This window comes from Gadus morhua, chromosome 2 (assembly GCF_902167405.1).
Source record: "Gadus morhua chromosome 2, gadMor3.0, whole genome shotgun sequence".
Lineage (NCBI taxonomy): Eukaryota > Metazoa > Chordata > Actinopteri > Gadiformes > Gadidae > Gadus > Gadus morhua.
This window is the reverse complement of record NC_044049.1, coordinates 21313043-21330094: the sequence shown is the minus strand read 5'-3', so window position 1 is coordinate 21330094 and position 17052 is coordinate 21313043. Positions and strand designations below refer to the sequence as shown.

At 49.3% G+C, this 17052-nt stretch overlaps 1 protein-coding gene across 1 annotated transcript in view; it reads left to right on the top strand.

Moving 5' to 3' along the window:
• LOC115561811 (ral guanine nucleotide dissociation stimulator-like 1) overlaps positions 1 to 16449 on the top strand; it is a 19374-nt gene extending 2925 nt beyond the window's left edge. Inside the window, exons 2-17 of the mRNA XM_030337035.1 lie at positions 484 to 779; positions 2597 to 2641; positions 2919 to 3121; positions 5451 to 5605; positions 6047 to 6289; positions 6540 to 6643; positions 7189 to 7273; positions 8629 to 8697; positions 9634 to 9720; positions 10617 to 10649; positions 10970 to 11091; positions 11688 to 11777; positions 12447 to 12576; positions 12929 to 13240; positions 14030 to 14144; positions 14518 to 16449. Of these exons, the coding sequence (XP_030192895.1) occupies positions 484 to 779; positions 2597 to 2641; positions 2919 to 3121; positions 5451 to 5605; positions 6047 to 6289; positions 6540 to 6643; positions 7189 to 7273; positions 8629 to 8697; positions 9634 to 9720; positions 10617 to 10649; positions 10970 to 11091; positions 11688 to 11777; positions 12447 to 12576; positions 12929 to 13240; positions 14030 to 14144; positions 14518 to 14657 (2229 nt within the window). The 3' untranslated portion in view covers positions 14658 to 16449. The remainder of the gene's footprint in view (positions 1 to 483; positions 780 to 2596; positions 2642 to 2918; positions 3122 to 5450; positions 5606 to 6046; positions 6290 to 6539; positions 6644 to 7188; positions 7274 to 8628; positions 8698 to 9633; positions 9721 to 10616; positions 10650 to 10969; positions 11092 to 11687; positions 11778 to 12446; positions 12577 to 12928; positions 13241 to 14029; positions 14145 to 14517) is intronic.
• The last annotated feature ends 603 nt before the right edge of the window (positions 16450 to 17052 follow it).

Sequence of the window (17052 nt, the reverse complement as noted above, 5' to 3'; positions counted from 1 at the left end):
GATGTTCTGTCACTGTGTGCAGAACCACAAACTGTATGCCTCAGGGATGGAGGGGTCTACACTAGCAACACATGGCCTGAGGTCTGTTGTGGCTGGCTGCATGTGGGCCCACATTCCAGTCATCTCTACACTCCTCTCACCCTTCAACTTCCTTCACTCTCAAAGGCCTTTCTTTGCGTGTGTTTCGATTATACTGATAATAGCAGATACCTTCTGCGCTCTGTAAATACACGGACCTCCCTTTATGCTCCCATGCACATTCTGGGTCGATGGACGCTGGGTTTGTATTGTTGTTGAATGAATAAAATGAATCTAATCTAATAGTAACCTCTCTCTGCCTCTCCCTCTGCCGCTGGCCCCCTCCTCCCCTCCCTCTTCTGTCTCCCACCTCCCTCTCCCCCCCTCCCTCTCCCCCCCTCCCCTCCCTCCTCTCCCTCCTCTCCCTCCCTCTCCCTCTACTTCTGTCTCCCCCCCCCCCCCCAGAACCCGGTTCAGCCGTGGGGCGAGGAGCAGGAGGAGGGCGTGGTCTACAGCGTCACCCTCCACCGAGAGCCTGTGGCCCCGCACCCCGCCCAGTGCCCCGAGTCCCCGGGCCCAGGCCACGCCTTCGTCCAGTACCGCACCTGTAAGGTGCGCCGGCTGACGGCTGCCACCCTGGAGCGCCTGGTGGACCACCTGCTGGACCCCCGGGGGGCGGAGCCAGGCTTCAGCCGCGTCTTCCTGTCCACGTACCGCACCTTCACCGCCCCGGAAACCCTGATAGAGGCGCTGTTCCACAGGTAGAGACCCCGCCCCTCTTGAACCTTCACTGCCCCTGCCACCCTCATAGAGGCGCTGTTCCACAGGTAGAGCCCCCGCCCCTCTAGAACCTTCAGCGCCCCCGCCACCCTGATAGAAGTCGTGTTCCACAGGTACGGGTCAGAGCCCCTCTAGAACCTTCTCTAGAAGGGTTTAGAACCCTTCTAGAGAAGGGTTCTGGAGGGTTCTGGAGGGTTCTGGAGAACAGTTTTAATCTTCTCTTCTCTGGAAATCCACCATGAAACCAAACAGGTTTCAGATTCTGTTGTCCTGTCGCTCTCGTCAACCTCTGTTGTCTGAACGTTACAGTAAATACACAACCTGGAGCTCTGAGACATATCTCCGTAAGAGGATCTCAGAAACCGGCTCCAGTGACCGTAACAGAAGTCACCTCCGTCAGCTACTTCAGCTTCTTTGTGTGACTCTAGCAACCGTTCAAAACAGTATGAATCATCATATTCCTTATCATACTCAGAATGGGATTTGATTACCCAGGGAGGGAGGCGAGCCATAGTTATCTGTTTACAATTTGATCTCAGTATGTGGGTGTGAGAAAGACACGCAACAAAAACAAACACAAAGAAGGAAAACTTAAAATAGTTCCAAAATGGTGACGGACCCCCAGCAGAGGTCGCTGTCAGGTGTCCCGTTGGACTGCAGGCTGGGGGCCCTTTCAGCTCTGAACAAAAGCAGGAGATGTGACTCCTGTCCTGAACAATGGAGGGTGACCTTCATGGCAGCCACTGGCACCAGAGTGAGCTCTGCTTGGTGCCGGTATCATGCCGCCGTCTCCGGGTTTCAGCCTAGTTTCTCCCGGGCTGACGCACGCTAGCTCTTTATGTTCAGTGCTCCGGGACCGAGGAGTCCTCCCGTCGGCCGCTCAATAACATCTCAATCAGACTTCAGGATAGCCGGTCGGTCGACGCATCCTCTGGCTCAGTCTACTGTCTCTCTGGATCAGTCTACTGTCTCTCTGGATCAGTCTACTGTCTCTCTGGCTCAGTCTACTGTCTCTCTGGATCAGTCTACTGTCTCTTGGGCTCAGTCTACTGTCTCTGGCTCAGTCTACTGTCTCTCTGGATCAGTCTACTGTCTCTCGGGCTCAGTCTACTGTCTCTGGCTCAGTTTACGGTCTCTGGCTCAGTTTACTGTCTCTGGCTCAGTTTACTGTCTCTCTGGCTCAGTCTGTCTCTCTGTTTCTCTGGCTCAGTCTGTCTCTCTCTCCGGAGGAAACGCTGTCAATGTTTCACCGCAGACCCGGTTTGCAAACCCGTGTTTGAAAGACAATGTCCGGTGATAATCCTGCTACACGTTAACCATTTCAACTCAGATTAACCTTTAGTTAAATGCACTTTTCCGTGTCATGTATCCGGACGCTTTTAAACGGAAACAACAGAGCCGAAATCTTCCCCAGGATCTTGTTTGTGTCTCATGTTTCAGAACAGGTTTCATCAGACAGAAGAATATCTGTGCATTTATTTGATTTGACAGTAGAAGTCATGTCTCTGATCCACTCCCGTGTGAAGGAAGGAATAGTGAGGAGCTTTTTCCAGAAGTCCCCCTCTTCTTCAGATGGTGGTTTCCCCTGACTAAAGCCCCCCACCCCCTAATGACTGCCTAGAGAGAGGTCATTACCACCACTCCCACCACAGCCCCCCGGTCCTGCTGGGGGCTGAGTTGGGGTTCAGGGGTCAAGACGTGACTCCACTCAAGGGCTTAGATGAAAGGTCACCGTGTTCCTGTCCGAACTGCTCTTAACCTTGTCCTCGTCGTCATCCCCCCCCCCCCCCTCCTGCAGGGAGAACGCGACCTCTGACCTGGACAACACCGACTGCAGTAATAGGTGGGTGTGAAGCTCCTTCTCCGTGATTCATGTTCATCTACAGCCTCGGCGAGGGTTATGTTTCTTTATGCTGACACCAGGAGGGGGTTGGGGGGGAGGGAGGTATACAGAGAATTGGCTGAAGCCAAGCAGCTCATTGAGGCTTATCGATCGAGACGGGAGGGCTGGGTTCTCTCCTACTGTCTCTGAAGGATATAGAATATTGTTTAAATATTAACCTTAAAGAGCCTATTATAACCTTAAATCCCTCTCTCCCTCTCTCCCTCTCTCCCCCCAGCCCCCTGCTGTCTCTGGTCCAGGTGTGGCTGGATGAGTACAGTGAGGACCTGCGGGACCCCCCCCAGGGCCACGCGGCCCTCCACCTGCTGCTGGACCACCTGGGGGTCAGCGGGGCGGTCAGCGGCCACGCCCGCTGTCAGCCCAACTTCTGCTCCCTGGCGGGCCAGGCCGAGGCCCTGCTCCGGGGCTTCCAGAGAGACGGTAGGGCCACCTCCACCGCCTCCTGGTGTTGGGAGGGTGTGTGGTTAAGGGTTGTGTATTGTATAGTGTGTTGGTTAAGGGTTGTGTAATATATGGATCTCCCAGATCAACCTCTGTTAATATGTATAAATATAAGGGGTAATGGTACACTGAAGTCACGGTTCGGTTCATACCTCGGTTCAGACATCACGGTTCGGTACGAGTTCGGTACAATGAAGGGAAAAGAAAAAACTAAAATGCAAAGGGCAATTCTTTTTTTATTGTCCATGTCTCAGGTTGTAACACCTAGTGTCATACAGTCTCTCCCCTGAGCTAGCCTGAACTGTGTAATCTAAGATGTAAACAGTAAACATAAGTACCCCACATCATCCGCAGACTCCATCCGTAACTTGTAAACAAAATAAGACAATTAGTTATAAAACTGAAAACGCAGCATGTCTTATTTATGAAAAGTACACTGATTTTTGGCGCATTTGCACCGGAGGGTTTGGGCTTGAGTTTCCATCGCCGACAGTACCCTTATTAGTTGTCCCTGAAGAACTTGCGTATCTACCGTTAATTCGGCATTACATTAATTAATTTGCACGCTAGTTTTATTTAATTTCATACCGTGTATTCTCTGTGTAAATCCATGCACCGAACCGTGACGTCCGTATCGATTCGATTCGGTTCCATACGTTTACATGTATCGCTACACCCCTAATAAATATATTATGTATATTATTATGAAAATATATATATTATTATGTATATAGTACTGTAGTACTATAGTACTGAAACCGCTCTCACCAAAATAATTAGACAAAACTCTGATGCAAATAAAGTTTCTATCCTTATCCTATTAGATCTTCGTGCAGCATTTGATACCATTGATCACGACATCCTAATCAATAGACTTGAAAATCTTATTGGGTTCTCTGACTGTGTATTGAACTGGATCAAAACATATATTAGAGGAAGGAAGTTTTGCGTTAGTCTAGGAGACCATATGTCAGAGCAACATGAAAGCTGCTACGGGGTTGCACAAGGGAGCTGTTTAGGTCCATTACTCTTACTGCGAAGGCCATAAATTCCATTACCAACTGTTTATTGGCAATAAACAAATGGATGAACAATAACTTTCTAAAACTAAATGAGGACAAAACTGAAGTCCTACTTATTGGCCCCAAATTAAAAAGAGAGATGCTAATCAAGAATCTAGGAGGTTTAACCCGGTGGATTAAACCTGAGGTGATAAATCTCGGTGTCATCCTGGACTCAGATTTGAATTTCAACACCCACATTAACAAAGTGACCAAAACAGCTTTCTTTCACCTCAGGAACATAGCAAAGGTACGACCATTCATAAACCAAAATGATGCCGAGAAGCTTATACATGCTTTCATATCGAGCCGGCTAGACTACTGTAATTCACTTTTCGCTGATCTTCCCAAGAAAACAACTGAAAGACTCCAGCTCATTCAAAACTCTGCAGCTAGACTATTAACCAAAACTAAAAGGAGAGAACACATTAGTCCTGTCCTAGCTACTTTACATTGGCTTCCTGTTACCTTTAGAATTGACTTTAAGGTCCTCCTCCTCACATACAAAGCTCTAAATGGACAAGGCCCTAGCTACATTGCTAACTCTCTTACTAACTACACACCAGCTAGAACACTGCGATCATCAGATACAGGTCTGTTACAGGTCACCAGAAGCAGTCATAAGAAGATTGGTGACGCAGCCTTTGTCAACTACGCCCCAAAATTATGGAACACATTACCCATTAATATTAGGGAAGCAAAAACGCTAGACACCTTTAAAAAGCAGCTTAAAACCTTTCTTTTTACCAAAGCATTTTATTAATTTTATCTGGCACTATTTATTTCTCTGTAACATGCACTATTTTTACTATTTCTCTTTTAACCTGTTTTAAGGGTTTTATGTTTCTTTTATCATGATTTTAGTAAGCCTATCAGAACACCAGGTTCTGATACGATGTTGGTCATTTTGTATTTGTCTTTTGCTCCATGTATTGCTCCTGCTGCTTGCTTTTATTGATTTTATGTAAAGCACTTTGAATTGTAAATCTTGTACGAAATGTGCTATATAAATAAAGTCTTACTTACTTACTTACTTACTATATATGTGTATTATTATATATATATAACACGTATATATGTTTATTTATCTTATATGTATATTATGATGTATACATTGTATAATGAAATATGTATCTTCTAATGTATATATATAATATGTATATTATTATGTGTATATATAACATGTATATAATTATGTGTATATCTATATAATGGGTATAATATTATCTATAATATGTATATACCAGAGGCGAGCGGGGGCTCGGTGCAGCCGCAGGCGGAGCGGGATGGGGAGAGTTCTGCGGAGGAGGGGTCTGAGGGAGAGGGTTCCCACGGCGACCAGGCGGACATCATGGACTTCTCCGCCCCCTCGGTTGCAGAGCAGCTCACCAGGATGGACTCGGTAAGGGGCCTGTAGTGGGCCTGGGATTAGTGTTGGACATGTGATTTCTGAGTACCTCAGAGTAGTAGTAGTAGTAGTAGTAGTGGTAGTAGTAGTAGTAGCTCACCTGGGCTCTGCATAGCCTCCCCCCTCCCACCCCTCCTACGCACTCATTGTCTGTGCGTCCTGCCACTTAAAAACAGTACTTAGCATGTGTAGCATCTTATGCTAACTATCTGTGTTGTATTCGGGGAATGGGTTAACCTAGTGATGGTTAGTTCTTGGCACTTTGTTCTATAAACATCCTCACTGTACCAACAGAGATATATTGTTGTTTCTCTGTGTTCTGACCAATGGACTTATTGTAAGTCGCTGTGGATAAAGAGTCTGGTAAACGCCCTGAATTTAACCCTGGGTTGGTGGGTCAGAGGCGCTGATGGAGCTGTGTTCCTCCCCCACCAGGAGCTCTTCGTGCGGGTGGTGCCGTACCAGTGCCTGGGCTGCGTCTGGTCCCAGCGCGACAAGAAGGACAACATGTCGCCCACCATCCGGGCCACCATCGCCCAGTTCAACACCGTCACCAACCGCGTCATCGGCTCCCTGCTGTGTGTCTCCGGGGGCCCCCAGGGGCCCGGCACCCGCGGGGCGCCCCCCGCCGCCCTGCTCAGGGCCCGCGTCGTCGAGAAGTGGATCAAAGTGGCCCAGGTCCGTCCTGTTTGAACCCTAACTACCCGGTTTGTAGGACTGATTATGGGTTGTGGGCTCAGATGTATTGTTATAGGACTTGACTCACGAGTTAGACCACAGAACACATGAGTTAACTAGAAGGTTCACAGTTCAGAATGAACTTCTTTCTATGTATTAAAGTCAGTTTCTGGGTCTGTTCGCCTGACCTTTGACCCTGGCGGTTGTACTCTGACCTTTGACCCTGGCGGTTCTACTCTCTGTTCCCCAGGAGTGTCGCAGGCTGAAGAACTTCTCGTCTCTCCGGGCCATCCTGTCGGCCCTGCAGTCCAACGCCGTCTACAGGCTGAGGAAGACCTGGTCCCTGGTCAACCGGTAAGACCTCCAACACACCAGCTCACAGAGACCACCAGTCCCCCCTCCCCCCCCCATAACCAGGTAGGTGCCTGAAACACAGAGCCTTACCCTGGGGTGGGTAGTCTAACACTGGGTCCTCAGAGGGGAGTCCAGACGTCTGAAGCATCACACAAACATCCTGCGAGCCCCTTTCTGTCTGGCCCCCTCCCCCTCGCTGAACGAGACGGACTGTACTGCGGCCGTCAGCACGTCTAGGACTGACACGTACGGAGATCTGCTGCACACACAAGTTCTGCATAATAACGCTCTTTAGCGAGCCTGTAAAGTGTTGCTGACAGAGATGATGAACCATGCAGTCATATAACCTGTTGTTGTCGCACGTACAGAGAAATCTGTACGTGAAACCCGTTCATCAGCGATTTCAGAGCGTTTGTGAAGGTCAAGTGTTTGTGTGTGTGTGTGTGTGTGTGTGTGTGTGTGTGTGTGTGTGTGTGTGTGTGTGTGTGTGTGTGTGTGTGTGTGTGTGTGTGTGTGTGTGTGTGTGTGTGTGTGTGTGTTTTCAGGGAGAACATGACCGTCTTCGAGAACCTCTGTGAAACCTTTCCAGATGAGAACTATGTTCTGGCCAACAGAGAAATCCTGCTGGAGGTGAGAGCAACTAAACACAGATAGGGCTTAAGTGCCTCATTTAGGAGACAAATCTCTTTAATTAACCTTAATTTCAGTCTCATTGAGATTACATTTATATTTTCTAAAATCGACCCAACATCCACGTTACAGACAAGAAGAACATTGAGGGACAATGAACACTCACAATAATAACATTACATTTTAGGAGTCATGTTCAACCTCAACCAGCCATTAAAAACCACAAGTAAAGATCTATGAGTACAAGTAAAGTCTAGGAAAATGCTGGTAATTACTGGGCAGCTGCTGTGGACATCATTCAGCAGGTCATAGGAGCCGGTGATTACATGAGTCACCCTCAATGCCTCCTCACTTTGGCCTCAACACGCCCGTCCGTTAAACTCAGTGAATAGAAGTCCTTTAGTTTCTGAGGGGTAAACGGAACTGATGCAGACAAACAGACAAAATGCTGTCACAAAACAGGTTGGCGATATTCACAACCTTTCAACCGGAAAGCTCGTTAAATCAGAGGCGCGGGGTCAAACTTAATATATAAACCTTCCTCTGTTTGTTTGGCCCTTTTCTTTCTAAGTTATGAAACATATTCATATCGTTCGCGTTAATGTTTAGAGAAATGTCCTAACAGCATGTTAATGGTCAGCTAGGCGGTGTCCTATTCTCTCCCTCCATAATGTTCAGTTGGTTAGCTTAGCCTGCGCCGCGGAGGCATGCCTGTCCGAATGTTACTGAGTGTTATGAAACACTCAGTCTGAACTGTATACAATATCAGCACTATAAATAGATTTCCTTCACTCTGTTGATTATATTTAGCAACTATGTGCATATAAGACAGATGACTGCTGGTGAATATTACTACTGTGAGCCAAACCTGGTCTGAAACTCACTGTCTGTCTGTCCTCTCTCTCCCTCGCTCCCGGTCTGTGTGTCTGTCCTCCCTCACTCCCTCTGCCTGTCTGTCTGGCCTCCCCTCTCTCCCTCTGTCTGTGTGTCTATCTGTCCTCCCTCTGTCTGTCTGTCCTCCCTCTCTCCCTCTCTCCCTCTCTCCCTCTGTCTGTCTGTCCTCCTCCTCTCCCTCTCTCTCTGTCTGTGCGTCTCCCTCTCTTTCTCCCTCTGCCTGTCTGTCTGTCCTCCCTCTCCCCCGTCTGTGTGTCTGTCCTCCCACTCTCCCTCCCTCTGTCTGTCTGTCTGTCTGTCTGTCTGTCCTCCCTCTCTCCCTCTGCCTGTCGGTCTGTCCTCCTTCTCTCCCCGTCTGTGTCTCCCTCTCTCTCTCTCTCGCTCTCGCTCTCGCTCTCGCTCTCTCTCTCCGTCTGTGTCTCTGTCTGTCCACGCCCTCTGTCTGTGTGTCTGTCTCTCAGGACGGAGGACAGCCGATGGACTCTCTCTGTCCTGAGACGGCCAGGCGCTGCCCGTTCCCCAGGAAGCTGGTAGGTCCCCGATGGTTCACCCTCACCAGGTCTCCCGATGGTTCACCCCCACCAGGTCCTCATCTCTCAGAGGCCAGCTCTCCAAAAGGCATACTGGAATACTTGATCTGACTCAGGAACAGCTGTAATGTGTTTGTACTTCTACTTTGTTCCTCAATGAAAAACCAAACCAAAGTAGAACTGTTCCAACAAGTGCAGCGTGAGTGAACCTTCCCAACACTCTGGCGAGACTGGAAGCTAACTTTAGACCCCCTCCCTCAGCCCAGGGGTCAGTCAAGTTCTGTATAGCCCCCCCCCCAAGATTAAAGCTCTGTAATAGTAGACCAGCCAGGGGGCCACATTCTCCAGGGGCCCGACCCTCAGTCAGACACGGTTTAAACCCCAGGCTCTGAACTCAGGCTCTGATGTCCGCCCTACAGTTAAAACGTGGAGGAAAGAACTATGTGAAGAACGTTTGCTATGAACTGTAGATATCTACTATACATTGTATTTATTCAAGCATTTGCATATAGGCCTACAGCCCTTTTCTTACAAAGCAATATGGTGGGTGTGAAGCATTTTAACGTTTAGCCAACACTACATTGACAACCCTTTGTTTGCTAGCCAATGCTAGCATTCGAACTGTGCTAGCTACCGCGGCGATCATGATCAGAGTACTGTACTACAGGCTAAGGGCTGAGGCTGAGGCTAAGGGCTGAGGCTAAGGGCTGATGCTAAGGCCTGATGCTAAGGCCTGATCTGCAAAGGCCTGATGCTAAGGGCTGATGCTAAGGGCTGATGCTAGGGCCTGATGCTAAGGCCTGATGCTAAGGCCTGATGCTAAGGCCTGATGCTAAGGCCTGATGCTAAGGTTTGATGCTAAGGCCTGATGCTAAGGTTTGATGCTAAGGCCCTGGGGTTAAGGGCTGATGTTAAGGTTTGATGTCGTGTCTCCAGAGCACCTCCTGCGGGGCGGTGCCCTACCTGGGGACCTACCTGACGGTGCTCACCATGCTAGACACCGCCTTCCCGGACACCGTCCAGGTACGCCCCCACATCCCCCACACGCCCCCCACACGCCCCCTATACGGCCCCACACCCCCCCCCCACACACCCCCCACACGCCCCCCACACGCCCCCCACACTGCCCCCCACACACGCCACACACCCCCCCCCCCCACACACACACACACACACACACACATGCCCCCCGTCTCACGGCCGACCACGCTGAAAATAACCCTGGGGGGGGTCTCATATCCAGGCAGGATACGGAGACCTTGGGGAGATTCCCATCAGCCGTTTATAGACGCACTCGTGAATACAGACGGATGTACGGACATAGCGGTGTGACAGCCCTCTGGGTCTGTTAGACGGGAGTCACTGGGGGTCGTTCGCCATCGGCTGTTTTACAAACACACACGCTGTGTGGGATACACACGCTGTGTGGGATACACACTCGCCGTGTGATAAAGACACTGAATTATGAATACAGAGTTGTTTAAGGCCTACGGTCTAAGAAACATGCGTGTCACTGTGTGTGTATCCCTTTACTATTGGCTGTTTTATAGACACACTATATATATATTGCATAAATAATGAATTTCAAATAATGAAAGTATGTATGAAGCCCTTCTAGGTTGGTTGAATATTGTTTAATATAATAATAATTTAACAAAAGTAGTAAAAATATATTAGTATTTTTGTCTTGTATTTTAATCAATAAAAAATTAAAATAATATTATCTTTTCACTCCTTTTAATTGGCTTTTTAATAATATTACACAATGTTCTACAGACCTAGATTCATACATACATCACATTCATGACAGTGCGTCTTTTAACTTGATCTGGGTGTGGATGTTTTGTTACTAGGTAACTGACCTCCTGTCATAAATCGCAACGTTTCCTCGTTCTAATGCTCCCTCTCTCCTTCTCCAGGAGGGGCTCATCAACTTTGAGAAGAGAAGGAGGGTGAGTGCAGACTAGTTTTCTTTGTTGAAATACCTTTACGACGTGGAACATGCAGAAAAAAACACATAGTTTACTTTCCCTGTGTGTGTGTGTGTGTGTGTGTGTGTGTGCGTGTGTGTGCGTGCATGTGAGTGCGTGCGTGTGTGTGTGTGTGCGTGGTGCTGCACACAGCAAAGCATTATTTGAGGAGTTATGAAGGTTGTGATGGTGTGTCATGGTTCTCCATCCTCTCTCCTCTCCCCTCCCTCCCTCCCTCCCTCTCTCTCTCTCCCCCTCTCTCTCCTCTCTCTCCCCCTCTCCCCCTCTCTTACCCAAACCAGGAGTTTGAGATCCTGTCCCAGATCCGCCTGCTGCAGGTCGCCTGCTCCCAGTACAGCCTGCCCAACCACCCCAGGATCAGTGCCTGGCTGCTTGGGCACCGGCTGCTCAGCGACCTGGAGAGGTGGGCTCCTTATAATAATAAGACATTCACAATACTTTGGGAAATTGCCATTGAATTGTCATTCAATGGCTCTGATCAGGATAAGAAGAACTGTGTACTAGTGCACCATTCTAGAAATGCTTACACAGAGAAGAAGTACACCTTTGCACCTTCCCTGCATGTCATTATAGCCTGAACTGAACAGGTCCTCAGCTGTCCCTCCAGTCTTGGTTGCCGTCAGTGATTGTGTAACCAGAGGTTCTCTTGTTAGACTCCAGCGCATTGAACCAACAAAGGTGGAGTTGATCTAGTGGAGTAGAGACGCGAGTTCTGCTTTTATAATCAACAAAACCTGGCACACCCTACCACGCCAAGACTAGAACTAACCCAGGCCTCCAGGCACCAGAGTCTCGATATAAACGCCCCAATACCTCCCAAACATTGATGCATAACTCTTTCAGTTATGAAGAGTTGAAGCGATTGAGTTCAGGTCAATTATAAAGTATAGTCCTAGAATAGATCCATAATGTATGTGTGTGTGTGTGTGTGTGTGTGTGTGTGTGTGTGTGTGTGTGTGTGTGTGTGTGTGTGTGTGTGTGTGTGTGTGTGTGTGTCAGTGATGAGCTGTCTAGGCTGCTGGAACCCCCAGCGGACCTGTGCACCCCCGGGCCCCGCAGCACCCGCAGCCTGACCAAGAAGCTCTCCTTGTAGGTACCCCCCCGCCGCCTGCCCCCCCGCTGTGGAGGTAGCATGCTAAAATAATCCTGTAATCCTGTGTAAACAGACACTAAGGCAGGAGCTAACAGGCTCTGTTGTCGATACCAAAGCGCCATTGTCCAAAGAGGGACCCATGGAGATGACACCTGTCTGTCCCACCTGTCTGTCCCCCTGTCTGTCCCCCTGTCTGTCCCCATGTCTGTCCACCTGTGTCCACTCCCTGGGTCCGCTCTGACATGTGGACGAGAACGTAGTGTAGTGGACTCGACCGGAGTGCTGTTGTTTTCCCCTTAGCAAATCAATGCATCTGGTTGACCTTCTATTACAGTGGTGATCAACAGGGATACGCAGACTCCTATGGGTCCTTTGGAGTACTGCAGGGGGCAGAATATATATAAATATACAGTATATATTTATATGTATTAAATTTGGCAAGCTACACTAAAGAATATCTTAGAGGGGTTACACTAGTAGAAAAAGTTTGAGAATCACTGTTCTATTAGATCCAATGGTTGGCAGGGTATGCAGCAGCCCCTCGGCCAGGGCCGGCCCAGGGCCGAGGGGGACCCCTGGGAACCTACCCTGGGCCCCCCTGGAGGTTAGGAGGGCAACATGTTCTGGCTTCACACCTGCTTCAGTTCAGAGCTTTGTGTCCTCAGCTTCCGGTCGTCGAGCGACGTGACCAAGAAGGTCCTGTCAGACCAGATCAGCGTTTCCTCGTCAGGATCCAGTGGATCCGAGATGGAGGATCTGTCAGGGCCGGACTCAGCCTGCTCCATCCGTCTGCAGGTACGGTCTTCTGGGCGAAGGCTGCTTTTGGTTGGCTAAAGATTAAAACATTGTAATAAACATAGATGAATGGCTGAATCAGAAGGTCTTCATCCTCCTTCGGACACTTCTCTTAAATACCTCCTGTGCAGTTTATGAGGTTTATGTTGTTTACCACTTCTCTTTCAGCTAACGTTGCTCCTTCTCTTCTCCTCCTCCTCCTCATCGCCCTCCTCCCTCCTCCTCTCCGCCCTCCTCCCTCCTCCTCCTCCTCCTCTCCGCCCTCTTCCTCCTCCTCCTCCTCTCCGCCCTCCTCCCTGCCCTCCTCCCTCCTCCTCCTCCTCCTCCCTCCTCCTCCTCCTCCTCCCTCCAGTCCTTCTCCAAGTCCTGCAGCAACGTCTCTGAGGTCTTCTCGTCTCCGCCCTCCTCCTTCTGCTCCTCCCCGGACTCCGCCGCCCTCTCCTGCTCCTCCTCCTCCTCCTCTCGGGGCTCCCAGCCGGATCTCGGCTCTGCCTTCTCCTCGGCGGCCACGCCCCTTGAAGGAGGAGCTCCGGCCCCCCAGCACAAGCGCTCGGTGTCCATGACGGCGCTGCCGCTGTACAACCAGCAGGTGGCGGACTCCTGCATCATCAGGGTCAGCGTGGACCTTGGGGCCCACAACGGGAACCTCTACAAGAGCATCCTGGTGGGTACCGGGCGGGGCTGGACCACTGGGGCGGGGTTGGACCCCTGGGGGCGGGGTTGGACCCCTGGGGCTCGGAAGACATCTCCAGTCTGGGTTATCAAGCCATCAGAGCCATCGCTCCTGGTGTGTTTGAGTGACTGCAGGAGAGAGGCTTTGTTCTTTGGTGTTGTGCTTTATCAATAACATATGTCGTGAACCATGCACCCAACGGCCACGGTGATATATTTATACTATATTAAGGGCATTTAGCAGACGCTTTTATCCAAAGCAACTTAGAACAGTTCATACACACATTCCCACACCGATGGCGGTGTAAACCCCACACAACGACAGCCAGCTCGTCAGGAGCAGTCAGGGTGAGGCGTCTCGCTCAGGTCTCTCTACACTCAGCTAGGAGGAGGAGCAGCCGGGAATTGACCTAGCAACCTTCCGGTTACTCGCTACTACCTCCTGAGCTACTGACGCGCTCCGTGTGGTGGTCCATGTGGTGTAACAGAGCCTGAGGTCACGGGATCAGGAGGGTCTCCAGGCTGAGGGAACCCCCTTTTGGGGAACAAATACTTGTAGCTCCGACTTGTATTTGATTGGTCACATTACTCATTGTGTAATCCTTTCAGGCTCTGCCTGTATTACCAATGTCTCAGTGCGTGGTTTCCTCGTTGTGTGTTGTACATGTGTTGACCTGCTTGTGTGTGTTGTACATGTGTGTGACCTGCTGGTGTGTGTTGTACATGTGTGTGACCTGCTGGTGTGTGTTGTACATGCGTTGACCTGCTTGGTGATCCACAGCTGACCAGCCAGGACAAGACGGCCCAGGTGGTCCAGCGGGCCTTGGAGAAGCACCACCTGGAGCACATGAGCTCCCAGGACTTCCATCTCTCCCAGCTCATCTCCCAGGACCGAGGTGAGGGTCAGGGCCTCCACTGGGCGTGTTGGGAATGACCCAATCCAACATGGAAATTATCGTTGGAAATCACCTTTTTTTTAAATCATCATATAATATTGTCACTCAACATAATCTTTTAAAATCTAATTATAATTCCGAATCACATCCGACCACCACTGTGCTGTTTGGATTGCTCAATCAGTTGTTCAAAATCTGCTTTAAATCGTCCTTGAAATCGTTCTTAGCTATTATTATTTTTTAGCGGCCGGCGACACAATGATGCATTAAAATCAGAACCTGAGTGTGTTTGCGTGACTAAAGACGTCCTCGTTTGCTAAAGACTCCTTCCCTAGCAGACGTCTGACCGTTCGTTGTGTTTCCTCCGCCCCAGAGCTCCTCGTCCCGGACAAAGCCAACGTCTTCTACGCCATGTCCACCGCCGCCAACTTCGACTTCGTGCTGCGCCGCGTCGCAGAGAACACCAAGGCGCCGCTGCGGGCCACGACCAGCCTGGGCCGCCGCACCAAGTAGCACCGAGACCGAGACGTCAGCCTGCCGCCCGCCAAGTCCCTACGCCCAGGGAGACTGGTACTACAGACCGCCAGAAGGATACTCTGGAAGAGCATATCAGTGTGTGTGTGTGTGTGTGTGCGTGAGATTTGGTCTATTATTACACGCAGGGAAGAAGACTCAAGTATGTTGTGCACTCCTGGGCCTTGCAGATTAAATGGTAAATCATAAATGGACTGCATTTATACAGCACTTTTCTAACCAGTGGCCACTTTAAGCGCTTTACAATACTGCCTCACATTCACCCATTCATGCAAACATTCACACACCGACGGCGGAGTCAGCCATGCAGGGCGACAGCCAGCTCGTCAGGAGAGGTCAGGGAGAGGCGTCTTGCTCAGGGACGCCTCGACCCTCGAGGAGGAGTCAGGGTTCGCACTTGCAACCTTCCGGTTACCAACCCGCTCTACCTCCTGAGCCACATGCCACCCCAGATTACGGAGATGGATGAAGGATAACCAGGTTGCTCTTAAAACGACTCAAAGGAACCTTTAAGACGAGTGACCCACCACCACACAGACACGAGAACCTTTTGTGTTCAAACCTGGAATGAGTTGCTCTGAATTCCACGAGGAAGGAATGTTTTGTGTGACACGGCAATGTTGATTTCCTTGGAGAACACATTCCTCGACCGTAACACGCGGACTTGTCAGGTGTTTCAGAATGGTCCCATAGATGATGCATGTGATGCAATAAATTCCCGCTTGAGATATGAAGAAATGGCCATGCCCACCACCTGACAGAAATGTGCCCCACCCAACGCCCCGCTCACCAGATCCCCCCACCAGATCCCCCCACATGCAGAACCCTCTGGCGTATTTGGAAATAACCATTGGCAACTGAACATTGGCAAATAAACATTGAGCAGAACCAGTCTTCCCCTCCGTTTAATAGGCCACACATGAGCAAACACAGGTCAGAAACAAAGGTGAGGTTTCATATCTGATCCACCACGGGCGCGAAGCCAGCCGCAGTCACACGAGAGCGGCGTTCCTCGGAGTATCGGCCGGCGTCTCCGTGTCACAGAGGCTGATCCGATCAGATGTAATGCGGGGCGATGCTCCGGCGTCCAGACTGGACCGGGAGCATTCCTCACCGCAGCGTCACGCGTCAGAGAAGATCACCACTCACCATAGCGTTGTGCGTCACTAGAAGTTCCATGAAGTCAAATGTGATGTAGAAGATATTCCTCTTGGAAAACGAACTACGTACAATATATAACATTTCACAATTTCTGTTTGTTGTCAAACCGTCCATGCGGACTATCTGTCCCCCTGTGGGGATTGGTCAACAAGAGGCAGGGAAAGCTGTGTGATTCTCCGGTACCAAAGACAGACATTGTGTGGACTGGTAGACTGGAGAGTTTGATAGAAAATGTGCAACAGCTGATCTGAGATACAGTATGATAGTTGGTTGGTCTGCAGTTGGAACAGGGCTGCCCTGTGATGCCAAGAGCCTGTTCAACACAGTGCAATAGTAGGAGTTCAAGCCAAAATGTAGAGTATGTAGGCTACTTGACCTTCACAAGTACAAAGCAATTGAGACTTATGTCTGTCTACTTGAGGATTGTGAACAGCCAAAAAGCTGTCTGTTTGATCTGCGTCAGCTTACTTGAATGATAGTAGGCTATGTAGGCTATGTGGTTTGGATTTGTAATAAATGTTATGTAATTATGAATATTTTATTTTTATGCTTCGACAGCTTCACTCCCTCACAAGAAATGTAATAAACACAAACTTTTCAAAATGACAAATCCGTTTGCCTTTCTTTATAGGCCTATCATGCAAAATCTAGAAGGCCTGCACGACTTTAGCCGTTGAATTACAATAGTAATATTAAATGATCTATAACAAATGTACTGTAATAATGGCTGTGATCTTCAGACAGAGATTATGGAACATGCTAAGTGGAAGTACTGGCTTCTTCGTCAACAATGATACAGCCAGTATGTGTCTCTCTGAAATTTCAGTACCAGGTTGGAGATAGTGTCAGTGTTTTGGCCTTTGTGTCATGATTAAAAAAAATTAAAAATGACATTTGGTTGCTCAGCAAATGCATAAGATTTATAATTATTTTAATTTCAGACAAACATATGCCCATCATTCTGGGCTATAAAAGCAACTCCAAGGTATACCCTTTATTTATCAAAGAGCTTTTTCTGAAGAGGGCTCGGCTTTTAAGGACGGGAAGCAAATAGTATAATCCAAGTTCAACCAGTTCATTTGTCTTGCTTCCATGGCTGCAGCAGGCTGTGTTTGTTTGCCAATTAGTGTCCATACCTGGCAACCCGGGTGCTCAGAGAATAGTGAATCATGACGCACAGGCCGGAACTACAGCCATCGTTCATGGTAATTTT